This window comes from Eupeodes corollae, chromosome 1 (genome assembly GCF_945859685.1).
Source record: "Eupeodes corollae chromosome 1, idEupCoro1.1, whole genome shotgun sequence".
Taxonomy (NCBI): Eukaryota; Metazoa; Arthropoda; class Insecta; order Diptera; family Syrphidae; genus Eupeodes; species Eupeodes corollae.
The window spans coordinates 118,526,269-118,542,861 of record NC_079147.1 but is presented as its reverse complement, the minus strand read 5'-3'; the positions used below and the strand labels follow the sequence as shown (position 1 = coordinate 118,542,861).

The 16,593-nt window shown below is 34.7% G+C and overlaps 1 protein-coding gene across 1 annotated transcript; it reads right to left on the bottom strand.

Annotated features, from left to right (window-relative positions):
• Positions 1-8,707: 8,707 nt before the first annotated feature.
• LOC129943370 (putative uncharacterized protein DDB_G0286901) lies at positions 8,708-12,703 on the bottom strand (the record flags this gene model as incomplete). The annotated part of the gene is made up of 1 exon (XM_056052758.1): positions 8,708-12,703. A coding segment is annotated over exon 1 (480 nt), but the record flags the coding sequence as incomplete, so codon positions are not given.
• Between the last annotated feature and the right edge of the window lie 3,890 nt (positions 12,704-16,593).

Sequence of the window (16,593 nt, the reverse complement as noted above, 5' to 3'; positions counted from 1 at the left end):
TGAAATGACAAGAAAACAAGACCTAATTTGATTTTGTTTTATTTATTCTTTGAATTGTTCTTATAACCCTTCTGGTTCCCGTCTGCCGGAAGACTAACTTCCTAACCCACCTATTGGATATTTGCTCAGCCAATCCAAATGCTGAGCAAACTATTTCGCCTACCGGATGGTTATAGGCGTATCGCATTACGCAATACCTAAAGCAATGCAAAGGTTTAAGCGCAATGTCAGCAGGTTCCCATGAATACTTCATGCTTGGTTCATTGACATCCAATAGAACGATGTTTCCGAAGGTCAACGTCGATTAAGTCTTCCGCTAATCTTCCGCCATATGACACATGCGAATGAGATGAGCAACAAGAGGATGACAGCGTCCAACGTGGTGGAAATACGTACTTTATTCGTGAGGTTGCTGAGGCGTTATATATTTCGAAGACTAAGGCTATGCACGAATTGCACATCTATTTTATGACCTTCGTTAGTGATGTTCGTCATAATTGGTGGTAAAGCTTGCAAAACTGTAGAGCTTGAACTCGTGAAGGTCCTGTTCTTAATTTGGATTATTTCATTGTTTAGTTGCACAATTAAGGTTCCTGATAAGGTTTGTATTGAGTTGTTAGATCTAAGTTCATTGGTGTTAGTTCGGTAAGTGCTTGCTGCGTGACCTCCTTTAAGTAGTCTAGACAGGCAATAATCTTCTGGAACTTTCTGGAGAGCTTCGTCCCTACAGACCATAAAGTTGTTGATGAAGAGGCAATTCTTTACTATGCCATAGGTTTCATCCTGATTGACTAGGACTTTATTGTAGTCGATGTTCACTTGTTTGTCATTAATAATTGTTGGGTTAATCAGAAGCATGTTATAGTCGTTTTTTCTGACTTTTGGTATTGACAGTATGTATAGTAGCATTGAACTGTTGGCGTATATTGATGGGACTCTAAACTCAATGGCTTCAATTTCGTTTTCGTATAGAAGCGTCTCGAAATCATTAATCAGCATGGTAACTTCGTCATGGTTCAGGAGATTTGTATTAACGATGCCACTTTTCGCCATCTGACAGGCTCGGACGATTTCGTTTACTTCCTCCTTGATTAGTAAAACTTGATGAATGATATCCTGTTCGATTTTCTAAATATCTGCTACCATCACTTCGGGATTAGAATTTTCAATAACCCAATTAATCTTCCTCGTCATGTCTTCTATTACGCTGGAAATTTTCTCGTTCACCTTGTACTGTTCATTGTTATTTTCCACGATTTGCTGTTGACTTTGCAGGATTTTATTCCAGTCTGCTGCGTCAGAGTTTCCTGCAACCCATTTTAGTGCTGAACCTTTCCATTCGATTGACCTCTGCTTCCTCAATGGTTTTGCCCTCAACAAGTTTATTCGGTCGGCTATTTGATTAAGGTGAAAATTAACCATCTGCTTCCTGTCTAGGTCTCGGAAGTTCTTCTTTATCGATTTCGAGACCTCTTCTAGTTGACGCTCGAACTGGCTCAGGTCGATGACATGGATGAGATTAAAGTTGCCGTTGATTATCCAAGCCTTGCTCTCTTTGATGGAAACCAGCGGTGACGTGTATGAGAACAGCTGCAAACCCTGGACTGTAGTTAGGTAGGTTACGCAGCCTAGTCTGTAATTTTACTGAAATCTAAGAAATATCTGAACAATATCTTAAGCTAATAGGTATAACTAATGAACATTTTTAGTTCTTTTTACTTTAATTCGATCATCAATATCGATTTTAAATAAGAAAATAATTTTTAGTCATATTTTTACTATAAAGAAAATATATTTTTTATTTTTTAATGTAAGAAAGAACATAAGGAACATAATTCAAAATTAATTCATAATTCATCCCTCTTCTTTTCTTTTTAATCTTTTATGTTTTTGATATGTGCTTTATGCACTTTTCTGCCTGTCGATGTAATGACAGTTACTTTGTTGTCCTTAGCGACTATTTCTTTACGAAACAAAGGTTTATTTTTCGCTTTAATACCCTTACAGGCTGTATATATTATGTCACCCTTTTTATACATTTTAGGCTGAATTCTTTTTTTATTTCTATACAGATTTGTTTCTCTCTGTTTTCTTTCTATTTCGTGTTTTAGTTCTTCATTGACCTTGGTGCGGAAATCGAGAAAATTTTGGTAATTTAATCTATGAGTTCTTTCAAAAAAAATGTCGCTCGGTTTGCGCTTGGTTACAGAGTGGATTGTTCTATTGTATCTGTCGACTGCAATATTAAGCAACTCTTTCAGTCGCAGACCTTTGTGTTCTTGTTTGAGGCAACGGTAAATTTTTAAGATTGTCGAGTGGAATCTCTCGACTTGACCATTGACCTCGGATCGTCGTACGGGGGTATTGTATAGTTTGACCCCTAGCATTTTAATAAAGTTTATTATGATAGGGCTAAGGAAACTCCTTTCGTTATCGGTTACTAACATTTCTGGAGCTGTAAAATAATGAAGAATTTTAATGATCTATTCACAGAGGTGCAGAACAGATCTGTTCTTGATATGAAAAAGCTTTCAAAACTTTGAAAACTTATCAAGGCAACTGATGGAGGATTTGGCAATGATAAGTGGGGAAAGGGGTTGGTTGAAAATCTGGGTGATTCGGATGTCTATCATATTTATTCGAATAACAAATTTCACATGTCTTCGTGTATTTCTTTATAAAGCTATTAATTTTTGGGAAATAGTAATTCTCAAGGAGTTGCTCCTTGTTTTCACGCGAATTTCTATACACTGTGTTTTCGCTTTTTATGTCTTCAACGATTCTCTGAGTAATCCTTAGTTTATACCTTGTAAAGTTATTTAAATATACCTCTTGTAACAACGACAAACAACTCTCCGGTATCTAAATACCGTTTACCACATTTGGATTCAATTTTATTTTTAATAAGGCCGTTAGATATTCTCTGTCTGGTTCAAGAATTGCATAATAATGACCAAAAAACCCCGGATGAGGCTCTTCGTAAGCTTCTATACCCCGTCCAACTTTTATAATAATCTGATTACGGAATACATTAATAGGGACCTCCACGTGTGACATCAGGTCCGTATTATCCTGATCAGCGCTATGGGCAGTTGAACTTGATGATTGAGCTTCCTCAGCTGTCTCTGTTGTATCGGCACTTTCCGATTTATCCGTAACAACAGTAGTCGCATCCGTACTATAATTCTCAACGGCGGTTTCCGTAGATTCGTTTTCGGTTAAAATAACACTTGGTGCCATCTCAGTGCGTTCTGAGTCGGTCAAGTGATTGACTTCCGTCTTTAACCTGGACAAAGCATCAGCGTTTACATTAGATTTTCCAGGTTTGTAGATAAGCTCGCAGTTATACTCCTCAATACGAGCCTTCCAGCGCTTTAACTTAGCATTGTGGTTTTTATTGCCCAATGAATAAGTCAAAGGCTGAAGATCTGTATATATACGAATCCTCCTAGCCCCGTAGAGGGCCAACATCTCTTTTTCGTTAGTAGCATATCCCTCTTCTGCTTGGCTGAGAGATTTCGAGATATAGGCTATTGGGCGATCCTTTCCCCATTCACTTTGGGAAAGGACGGCTCCTATCGCAAAGTTGGAAGCATCAGTGGTGAGGTTAAACGCTTTTTCAAAATCAAAAAAGGCCAGGACCTCTGATGAAGTTAGCAATATCTTTAAATCTTTAAACGCTTGCAAAGCTTCATCATTTAACTTGACCGGAACACGTTTGGACTCATTAGCCCTTACTTGTGCGTACTCCCCCCTGGTCAAGATGGTAAAGGGCTTCGCGACCTTCGGGTAATCGCGTATAAACTTCCTATAATAGGAGGTCAATCCCAGAAAGCTTTTTAGGTCTTTCAAGGTTTCCGGGGGTGAGATAGCCTGTATGGCTGATACCTTGCTTGGGTCAAGTTGTATGCCCTGAGGGGTGATCACATAACCGAGAAATTTTACCTGGGTTTTCATGAAATGTGTTTTTTCTAGATTCACCTTAAGGTTCACTGTCCGGAGTCATTGGAATATAGTATCGATATTATTGAGGTGGTCTTCTTCACTCTGACCAAAAACAATTATGTCGTCGATGTAGACATAACAAATCTTTCCTATGAATTCCTTAAGGACGTCATCAATCATTCTTTGAAAGATTGCTGGGGCGTTCTTCAACCCGAATGGTAGCCTCAAGAGTTCATATTTGCCGTTCATAGTCGAGAAAGCTGTTTTTGGTATATCGTTGGGTTTCATCGGTATTTGATGGAACCCAGAAGTAAGATCTAGAGTCATAAAATACTTTGCCTTACCAAGGCTGGCTAGTGTAGAATGTATGTCCGGAATTGGATAGGTGTCTGCGATTGTTATGCCGTTTAGGCGTTTAAAGATTAAAGATTAAGATTCATTTATTTAACATAGTTTTGACATTTTGTTTTGTTACAATTTTTAAATGAATGAAATGACAATGGTGAAATTTGCCGTCTGTCGGAGGGACCTATATAATAATATCTACTAGGTTCATATATGTAACTTAAATATTCTAAATAAATTCCGTAATAATTCAAATCAAATGGGGTGGCGCAACAGTCCGTTGTGAACCAGGGCCTAGTGACTTACAACTCTCAACCATTCCTGTGTGCGAGTAATGTTGTCAGGAATGGAGGGGACCTACAATTTTATGCCGAATCCGAACGGCTAGTTTGAGAAAGCACTTTTTCATGACAATAGTTACTCTTGGAGAATTTGTCAATTCCTCGCAAGAGGCAGTACCCCCGAAAAGACTTTAGATGGCATAGGCAGGGATCGAACCCAAGACCTCTAGCATGACAGTCCAACATTCCGTAATAATTAGTCTTCTATAATTTAGAGCTTCTTTGCAGTATTTATATATTGCTTCCCAATTCGGTCCTTGAGTTCCTCTAGGGTTAAAGATGGTTTTTGGAAATACTGCATCCTCCAGTTTCTCAATATTGGACAAATACCCATGAAATGAAACGTGTCTTCTCTAGCATGTTGATTACATAGTGTGCAGTAATTGGTTTCGCTATTGTTAAAAGACGTTCCATTCAAGTTGAGGAGTTTCCCTCTTGCTCTAAACAACAACGATATTTTTCTGCAGCTATTCGAGCCTTTGAAATAATTATTTTCGTTGAGGTTATGGACTAGAGTTGGGTATATGAGTCGGTTTTCTGATTCTAGTGCTTTTTTCGTGTAGTTTTTTCTGTGTTTTATATCTAATTCTCTTATTATAGCATACATTTGATTTCTGAGTTCTAATGGTCTTTCAATGTTTACATCCAAAGGTGAGTCGACTGATTCAGCTAGTTCTTTCCATTTTTGTATAAAGGGATGATTCCTTCTGATAGCATACAATCCTAGAACGTGTTGCAGCCTTTCTTGACTATACGTCGAGATAACTTTTATGATGTAGTCAACATGTAGTTTCAGAGTGAATATATAAAGAGTAGCTAGTCCCGTTTCGAGATGAAGCATATAATTTGGAGTATTTTTAGGACGCTGAAATACTTTTTTGATGAAGAATCTTTGTAGTTTTTCGACTTCCTCGAATTCTTGAAAGCCCCACACCTGAGCTCCATAGCACATCATTGAACGTAGAACCCCTTCATATACCTTGTATTTAGCTGAATTCGGTACCTCTTTCTTTCTCAATAGGAGATTCCAACTAATATTAATGGCATTTTTCGTTGTGATAAGTTTTGAAGAGAGATGTTGTTTCATATTGAAGGTTGGAGTTACATCGATTCCAAGGTACTTGTAGGTTTTGACTACTTCAATATTCTTTCTACCGCAATACCATTTCTCTCTTTGTGAGCATTTATCAAGGTTGATGATAAGGTTCCAGGAATTACAATAATCGTTTAGCTTATTAATCATCAGCTGTAAACTTTCAAGTGATTCAGCTAGTAAAATCAGGTCATCAGCGTAAAGGAGACATTTTATAACTTTGTCAGCTATGTTTATTCCGGCAGGTAAACAGGATGTTACATCGTCTATGAAAAGGACAAACAGCATGGCACTTAGTAAACATCCTTGTTTTAAACCAGTTATGGTTTCAAACCATTCCGATGCTTTTGTTCCATCCCATACTGCTGATTTTGATCCGTTGTACAGTTCCTTTATTATCCTTAGCATTTTTGTCGACATTCCCAGTTGATTTAATTTAAAATATAGCGCTTTTCTATCTACAGTGTCGAAGGCTGCTTTGAAGGCTACAAAGAAAATATATAATTTACGTTGACGGAGTTGGAAATCCTGGGTAATTGTATTTATCACAAAAATATTACAATAAGTACTCGAAAAACCAGAGCGGAAATCTGATTGATATACACTGAGATGTCTTTTTTCATCTACCCAATTTGTTATACGAGAAAGTAACATTCCTGTAAATATTTTGGCTATAGCATTTGTAAACGAGATACCTCTATAATTTGTTGGATCATTTGGGTCTCCTTTTTTATATATGGGAAATACTAGAGCTTCTTTGAAAGAGTTAGGTACCTTAGCCGTATTAAAAATGTAGTTAAAACTTTCACACATTTTCTGGAGAAATTGTATTGGTGCATTTTTATAAAATTCAGTTGAAACACGATCTGGTCCTGGGGCTTTTTGCCTGTTTTTGCTTGTTGGACTATCACAATTATCTCATCCAACGATATATCTGCATCAAGAATTTGGTTTTCTACAAATGGTTCTGCATACTGTATAGGCATATTCAATGTATTTTGGTTGAGTAATTTTCTGAAGTGGTCTCTCAATACGTTTCCATTAATGTTGACTTCACATTTATGTTCTTGGCCTTTTAGGATTTGTAATTGCCTCCAATATTCTTTTGGGTTTCTTTCGGTTGCAAGGTTTCGTGCTGTTTGCTGTAGGTATTCGTTCTTCTTTTTACTTAATAATTTTTTTTAATTAGTTTTAGTTTGGCTGTAACGCAAAAGAAGTCTTTCATCTGAATTGGTTGACTTCCTTATTGTGTTCAGCAAATTAAAAGACAGTTTTCTCGCTTCTCTGCATTCTCGATCGAACCACTTCTGTTTTCCTGCTTGTTTGGTGTTTCTACCAGGAGTTGGGTAAGATTTCACGATGCATTTTACTAAATTTTCTAGCGATTCGTGGTCAGTTTGTGTTTCTATTTGAGCAAGATTTAGGGCTAGTCTGCTTTCAAAGCTGCTTTTGTTACTCTCTTTCAGTATGAGTTTAAGAGGTAGATCAATTGATTTAGTTTTGTTCTGTACCGTTGTTGAAAACGTTACTATAATTGGCATATGGTCTGAAAATATTTTCTGTTCAACTTTGAAATGATTTACGAAATCCATAGGTGTAGTCTCCGTTTATATCGCCTTCGAAGCAACCGTTTAAGACAAATAAATTAGTATCTTGGCAAAGCTCGGCGAAAGAGTATCCATTTGCGTTACAAATTGTATCCTTCGATGTTCTGTGTTCTTTTAGTTTGCATGATATTACAAAGTTTGTTTCATTTATTTTCAGGTCTCCAGTACGTGCATTCATGTCACCAATTACTATTAAATTTTCTTTTGCAATTACTTGAATTGTTTCTGCTAGTTTGTTAAAATCACTATTCCAGTGGTTGCAATTTAGATAGGTTGGCAATATATATAGTTCTTCTTTTTCATCTCTTAGTTGCAATACTATTTGTTCAATGTATGAGCCAACAATTTTATCCAATCTGTATCCAAATAAGGATCCTCCACTTGCTCTCCCGAACTTTTTAGTTTTTACTGCTGGTACCCAATGTAGTTTATAATTTGTAAAATATTTACTAAATTTACTTATATTATCATATAAAGGTTTCAAAAAGAAAAAAATATTTCGAATTTATGTATAAAACGGAATAAATCGACATTCATTAATTTATTATTAAGGCCCTGAATATTGTGTGCTAGTACAGTTATATTTTCTATTTCAGTAATATTTGAAACACTGCCAATAATATTCTGTTGTTGCTGTTGTAGATGTTGTTGGTGGTTGTGTTGCTGCTGCTGTTGTTGTTGTTGTTGGTGTTGATGTTCTTGTTGTTCTTGTTGTTGTTGGTGTTGCTGGTGATGATGTTGTTGATGGTGTTGTCGGTGCTGTTGGTACTGTTGGTTTTGTTGTTGGAGTAGGTGTTGGTGTTGGTGATAGTAATGGTGTTGGTTTTGGTTTTCGTGTTGATGTTGTTGTGTTTGTTGTTGTTGGTGATGTTGTTGTTGTTGATGTTGTTGTCGTTGTTGGTGTTGTTGTTGCTGCCACTGCTGCCGTAACCACTGTTGTTGTTGTTGGTGTTTTTGTTGATGTTGATGTTGATGTTGATGTTGATGTTGATGTTGATGTTGATGTTGATGTTGATGTTGATGTTGATGTTGATGTTGATGTTGATGTTGATGTTGATGTTGATGTTGATGTTGATGTTGATGTTGATGTTGATGTTGATGTTGATGTTGATGTTGATGTTGATGTTGATGTTGATGTTGATGTTGATGTTGATGTTGATGTTGATGTTGATGTTGATGTTGATGTTGATGTTGATGTTGATGTTGATGTTGATGTTGATGTTGATGTTGATGTTGATGTTGATGTTGATGTTGATGTTGATGTTGATGTTGATGTTGATGTTGATGTTGATGTTGATGTTGATGTTGATGTTGATGTTGATGTTGATGTTGATGTTGATGTTGATGTTGATGTTGATGTTGATGTTGATGTTGATGTTGATGTTGATGTTGATGTTGATGTTGATGTTGATGTTGATGTTGATGTTGATGTTGATGTTGATGTTGATGTTGATGTTGATGTTGATGTTGATGTTGATGTTGTTGTTGATGTTGATGTTGATGTTGATGTTGGTGTTGATATTGATGTTGTTGTTGTTGTTTTTGTTGGTGCTGTTGTTGGTCATGTTGTTAATGTTGTTGTTGCAGTATTTGTAGTTGGTGTTGTTGTTGGTGGTACTGATGTTGATGTTGCCTTGGCTGCTGCTGCTGCTTTTGTTGTTGCTGTTGATGTTGCTGTTTGTTTTGTTGTTGTTGGTGTTGCTGTTTCTGTTGTTGTTGCTGTTGAGTTTGGTGTGGCTGTTGGTGTTGTTGTTGGTGGTGTTGATGTTGTTGTTGTTGTTTTTTGTTGTTGTTTTTGTTGTTGTGGTTGTTTTTGTTGCTGCTTCCGCTGCTGTAGCTGTTGCTGTTGTTGCCATATCCGCTGTTGTTGTTGTTGTCGTTGTTGTATTTGTTGTTGTTGCTGTTGTTGGTGTTGTTGTTGTTGGTGGTGGTGTTGTTGTTGTTGTTGTTGTTGTTGTTGTTGTTGTTGGTGTTGTTGTTGCTTTTGGTGCTGCTGTTGTTGATTTTGCTGTTGGTGTATGTCTTGGTGTTTGTGTTGTTGTTTTGTGATTTGATGTTTATTTATTTTCTTTATGACTTGCTATTCTGAGGTCGTTGGATTGCTGCAACCGGGCTCCTTACCTTCGTTGTTTTTAGGCGATAGCGTTCTGTTCAGATATTCGTTCGTACTCTGCTGTGATAAAAACTTTCTCATTGGGTTTATGGCTTGTTTTTTTGGATTCAGTTCTGTTGATCCAATTATAGTTGTTTTTGTTTTTGTTTTGCTGATGTTCGTTACTTTTGACTGTCGCGGGGGCGAATTTTCTCTAGAGCGGGTTCTTTTTCTAGAGTTTTCTGAGTCGTAGTCTGTGCTTTCTTTCCAAACTTTTCCGTCTACTACTAATTCATCCAGATTAAAGTATGCTCTTTTACCTTGTTTTTTGTACTCGATCAGTTTTGGGACCAGAGGTTTTCTAGCCTCAAGAAGGGATTTAGGGAGATCCTCTGCGATACTGTAATTAACAAGCGATTTTTTTGTTTGGAGAATCTTTTTTTTTTGTTCGTAGCTTTTGAATGTAAGACGAATTGGTCTCGTTTTTTCTTGTGTAGTTTTTCCTAAACGGTAGCAGTTTTCAATGTCATTTATTGTTATTTGAAAGTCTTCGTTGCTATTATTTATGATGTAAATAACAAGTACTTTGAGCTCATCTGCATTTGATTCAGTTTCTTCTACTTTAAATATTATTAAATTATTTTTTCTCAGACCTACTTCTAGCTGTGCTATTCTTTTTTCTTGTTTATAACACATAATTTCTTGTTTTTCTATTATATTTCCCTGTGTTTCTACGATTTTCTCCAGCTTATCCACTCTTTCTGAAATGATTCCTACTTTCTCATCCGTATTTTTAATCACTCTGTCGGTGGCCTCATTAATGTTTTGAAGAATTTAATCTTTTTGTTGTTTTAAAAGGGATTTAAGATCTTCCAGAGTAATAGTTGCCATTTTTTACTTCAGCAGTACTTTTTTTGATACTTGATGCCGGCCCTGGATTAAATTCTATTAGCTCGTTAAGCTGATGGGTAAGAGATTTATTTCTACTGTCAGATGTCAGATAGCTCGTATGTCAAATGCTATTAAATCAGAGTTCAGTGTGGTTTTTGTTTTGATTAAGTGTTTGTTTGTTCTTTTTCCCCTTTCAAAAACGTATTTAAATAATTGTTTAATTTATCAGTTCGAGATTTAAATAGTTTAATTAATTGGATTTGTTGTGAGTTCTCTATTTAATAAATGTTATGATGGTTCTAGTTTTTGATGTTTTGTTTCTGTGTATAGGAGAGGATGTAATGGATGTACTCACCGTATAGGATGAGTTTCTGGAAGTGTCCCGTATAGTCTGGGAGTTTAAATATAAATTAATTGATTTGAAGATTATATTCAATTTCTTTTTCAAAAAAATACACGTGAAATATCTTCAATTTCAACCAAACTTCACAATTTTCAAGCCAATACTTAGGCACACTTCTTAAGTCCAAATTTTAATCAATCCAATCACTTTTATTTCGAAAATTTTGTTCGTATCTCTGGAGCCAAATCAAACACGTCTTTCTTGAACCACAACCAGATCCATAGAACGTTTAGGCGTTTATAGTCGATTACAACACGATATTGCTTTTCCCCTGAGGGCTTCGGCTTCTTAGGTACAACCCATATCGGCGAGTTGTAGGGACTATTGGAAGGACGAATGGTTCCTTCCTCAAGCAGACTCCTTATCTCTTTTTCTTTACACAGGTTCTGTTGTATTTGTCCTTATTTCTGCTCTTACATTTGTTCTTATTACTTAGTTTGTATCGATTGGTCCAAAAATTGATTTATATTTATTAACCATATCACGAATTTTCGTTCTAATACTTTTCGGAAGAGCTTCATCAATAACAGCATTTATCTGAGCAGAAATTCGAGCCTTAAGAGGAATAACAATAGAAGGATTGAAAGTGAGAGTATTCTCTATTCGGTCTATTACCGCTTCTAATTCTTTTAATGTGTCGTCCCCGATAATCCCATCGGACGACACTAACCCTGGCAGGACATAGAATGTTAAAATGGTGTCGTTGCCTGCTTTTTCAAAAAATTTACCAGAGACCTTTTTACTTACGACTATATTTCCAGCAGCGCAACGTACAGAGAATGGTTTTGTTAACTGGGTGCTTTGGTGTATTGACGGACTAATACAATTCTTGCTAGCACCCGTGTCTAATAAGAATTTTAATTTGGTGCCTCCCTGCGTAACATATTCTATATATGAAACGCTGTAGAAGCGTCATAAAATTTACTGTGTCCTCTACTGTGTCTTCGACATTCTTGGGCTGCGCGTTGATATTCACCAGCGTAGGTTTCATCTATAACCTCAGTATTGTACAACCTCTGTTGCTTTTTATAGGTAGGGCCATAACCTTCTGACCTGGTTCCCCTTTTGAATGGGTTTCCGTTCCGAGGGCGATTAATATAATCTGCCTGGATTGCAGTGACGGTGCGTCAATAAGACATTTTAGACAGTGTCTACCCTTCAGATTTGAAACAATACTTTACTCTCTACAGTACCTAAATACATAACTTTAAAAATGATATGCATGGAAAAAAAACAAAAAATTGTACCTAATTATACTAATTCCTATTTTGATTTCATTAAGAATAATATTTCCTATCCCATAGTACCTATACTTCTTGTCATTTGTCTAACCCATGTGTATCTACAATCTACATTCACACCTATTTCTACTCATATTTATCACTACCTCACATATACCAACATCATGCTACGCTATGATGGATATAGCTTGGCTCTACATATATGACTGACTTCTATTAACGAACCTCCCGAACGAACACCGAATACCGAAAGTACGAATTGCACGACACGAGTAAAGACGAAGACAGTGTCTTTGTTTCCCTTTAAAGTTATATGAAGGGAAAAAGGTTAGCTTATCATTCCCAAAAACTAATTTTGTATGGAAGCTAGTAGACATAAGTGAATCTGTCTAATCGCTTGTTTGTTTTGAAACTAAATTCTTAATTCGAATTTTTCATGAAGAGAACGAGTGTCAGTCAATAGGAGCAAAAACACTCTAGTAAAGATATAAATCCTTCGTACGTATCACCCTCCAAAACCCATTTGTTTACATTGTTGTATTTGTAATGTGGACGAATTCAACGAGAAAAATTGACGTGTTTTCACGCATACATAGACACACTTACTGAGGTTTTTGGGGAAATTTAATAAATTAGAGGAGAAATTACACGCATACTATGAAAAAGTTTATGAGGCTGATTTCCGGTTTAGCTTGTAGGCAAACCAAGATGTCTACCGGGGATTTATATCTTTATATAGAGTGTTTTTGAATAGGAGCAGCACAGTGAATGTGATCAACGCAGCACGCAGCCGCAGCGGCAGCAGGCAAGTGTTACCACTTCTCAAAAAAAAGTGGACGTAGATTTTAGGAAAAAAGTGAAGTAGATTGAGAAAAATGGAAGTAGATTTCAAAAATTAACTTTTTCTTAATTATTCTACATATTTTTAAATTATATTATTTCAATAAAAAATAGAAAAAAAATTAATTATTTAAGGCTTCATATCATATACTTCAGGATGTTAATGTAACATTTCTTAAATTAAATCTTGCTTGTTAGCAACGAAAAAGCAAAGATTGGGATAGTGTTGGTCATATCAAATGACTTTAGGATGTTTTTATTGCAAAGGACGAGTTCTTCAAGAAATAGTTATTGGAATCGTAATACAATTTTAGTACATCAACAAACCTTTTATCTTTGTTTTTAGACAACTTGAAAATATCTTTTGATATTGAAAACAAATCCAAAATAAGACTAGGGCATAACAACTGTAACAAACAAAAAAAAATAAAATGCACGACTGGTTCGCATGAACTCGCTCATGTATTCAAAAATGTCTGTCTAAAACTATTTTCTGTATTAAATTAAAATGTACCTGCAAAAAAATTTGTTTTCAAAAATGTAAATGCCATTCGATTTCTCAAGAAAAAATACAATTTTTTTAAACTTGCGTTTGAAAATAGTTATTGAATTTTAGTTTAAAAATATTTTTGGAATATAATTTTGAACTTATTATTAGACGACTGGCATTTCAATTTTGTAAAAAATGATAACCCATTTTCAAGAAATCAAATTTCGAAAAAAATAATATTTGCTTTTAAATTAAAAATAAAAACCAATGATATTTTTGGCAGAAAAAAAAAGTTTAGTTCTTGAGAAAACTTAAAAACAAAATAACGGTTTTAGCTGGAATGGGATAGCCTTTTTATATTTTTATATTGAAAGAAGCTAAACTAAGAACACAAATTTTAGCAAGAATTTAAAAAAATCTATCTGTTTGTTTTTGAAAAAAAATCGAATTATCGATATTGAGCTCTGTCGGAAGAGGTTGCGTCTTACATGTGAATTAAATTATTTTCATTTCATTCTGATATTGAACTCTGGCAGGACAAGTTAAGGTTGTAAATTTTTGAGATTGCCAACCTCTATTGCGTAAATCAATACATATTTGTAAAAGAGGCTGGGATGCTACCCACACTGAAAACTTCCCATCCCGTCTGTCGATTTGTCTTGCTTCTAAGTTTGTCTATATGTACTCGTACCAATTTTTACCAAATTTGCGTACTATATTTTGTAGATTTTTTTTAATGAAAAACGGACTGTTGGATTTTTATATACAAATTACTGAATATCGAAAACAATATTTTCTGTGAAATACAATAAGTTTGAAGCCAATATTTTTAATTTTTGAAAAGCTATTTAAATTGAAAGTAAATTTTTACCAAGTATTAGAATTGTTTTTTTTTAGAGTTTAATTTTTTGTAAAAAAAACTGTCAATTCGATTTTTTTCAAAATTTTATCGCATATTGTAAACAATATTTCTTATAAGATAAGATTAGTTTGAAGAAAATATTTCAAGTTTTTGAAAAGATATTTGAGTCAAAAATCAATTTTCACCAACTTTTGGTAAATTTTTATTAGGTTTTTAATTTTTTGCACAAAAACTGTCAATTCGATTTTTTTCAAAATTTTACTGAATGTTAACAACAATATTTATTGAAAGATAAAAGTTGTTAAAAGCCAATATCTACAGTTTTTGGAAAAATATTTGAGTCGAAAATCAATTTTTACCAACTTTTATACATTTTTTTTAATGTTTTTATTTTTTGTAAAAAAACTGTCAATTCGATATTTCTCAAAATTTGTCCTAATGTTCAAAACAATATTTTTTATAAGCAAAAATTAATTAGAAGCTACTATCTCAAAGTTTTGAAAAGATATTTGAGTCGAAAATCAATTTTTACCAACTTTTATACATTTTTTTTTAAGGTTTTTATTTTTTGTTAAAAACCTGTGAATTCAATTTTTTTCAAACTTTAACTGAATGTTGACAACAATATTTTTTGAAAGATTAAAGTAAATCAAAGCCAATATCTTAAAGTTTTGAAAAGATATTTGAGTCGAAAATCAATTTTTACCAACTTTTATACATTCTTTTTTTAGGTTTTTATTTTTTTGTAAAAAAAACTGTCAATTCGATTTTTCTCAAAATTTTTCAAAATGTTGAAAACAATATTCCTCATAAGATAAAATAAGTTTGAATCCTAAATTTTAAGTTTTTGAAAAGATATTTGAATCGATATTCAATTTTAAGTTTTTGAAAAGATATTTGAATCGATATTCAATTTTTACCAACTTTGAGTAATGTTTTTTTTAGATTTTTATTTTTTATAAAAAAAACTGTCAATTAGATTTTTCTCAAAATTTTATCAGATAGCAAAAACATTATTCTTCGTTGCACAAAATTGTTTTGGAGATGAAATCATATTTCAGTCGTAAAATTTTGGAGGTGACTAATTTATTTTTTCAGTTTTATTGATTTATAAAAAAAACCGTTATATTAATTTTTTTCAAAAAAAAAACTTGTTTGGTATCACGTTACAATATATTATATAAAATTTAATTCAAGTCTCTAGCGTTTTTGGTTCGTAAGATATTCAGGGTTAACCAAAATTTTCACCTTTTTTTCAAACTGCTATGGTAAAAAAACCACCCACGCAATTTTGTTGAGAGCCCTTTCTGCATCTTTCTGCCTTATTATCTGTATAACAAAATTTATTTGAAGTCGATATCTCTTCTGGTTCTTGAGCTATGGACGACGAAAAAAACGTCGCGAACGTACGGACGTACGGACGTACAGACGTACGTACACACGCACGCACAGACATCTTTCTAAAAATCTTTTATTTCGACTCTAGGGACCTTGAAACGTCGAGAAATGTCAAAATTTTCAATTTGACAAATCGGACCCATTACAATAACTTCCTATGGGAAGTTAAAAATGGATTTTTCAGGAAATGATGATATTTTTGAGTATTTCTCAAATGATACAAATGTAAAGTTTTCAATGCTACCTATAGAAGATAAGATAACTATTAATTCATTATTACAATGCGAAATAATGAATCAAAATTTGTGTCTACCCAGTCAAATGGACTGCCGCACGTCACTGCTGGATTGGTTGATTAGGGCGGTTATAGAATTGGTCACGTATGAGTTATGAATCGTGTTGCTTCTGAAATTCAAATTCTGAACTTCCAAGCAAGCTGTGTAAGCCTCAGGCAAAGTCTTGGGTTTCTGTATGATTAGCATACGAGAAAGATCCCCAGACAGCCCACGTATAAAGACATCTAACGCACGGTTGCGATGCGTCTCTACTAATGCATTGACCGTCTTTGGTGAATAGGTCTCCGTTTTTATTTTGTTGATTATGGGGGAGAATTGATGGTTCACGGTAGCATAGAACTCATCAATTTTAGAACCCCTCTGAGACAACTGACAACTGAGTCCTTATGTCCCTCTTGTCTGCATAATGCAGCGAGAGACATCTCTTGATCTCCAGTCGTCCTCAAATATGTTGTACGATATTAAGGCGGTGTTCCTAATTTTATTTCGTGTATGCTGCATTATTGCCCTGTAAATCGGCTTACCTCTTATGATTTTAAAGTCGCTCAAAATCGACTCCACGTTGTGAATCCATGACACATATTGCGTCGGATTTCCATCGAATACTTGTAGCTCTTTTACACTATCCGGAAGCTTGCTAATCTCCTTTAGCTCAACTTTGGTCCTCGGACCTACTAAGGGTGCTTCTGCAGCACATATACCACTCACACCACTCGCGCTAGCCGTGTTCGCAACTTCGAGTGACATTA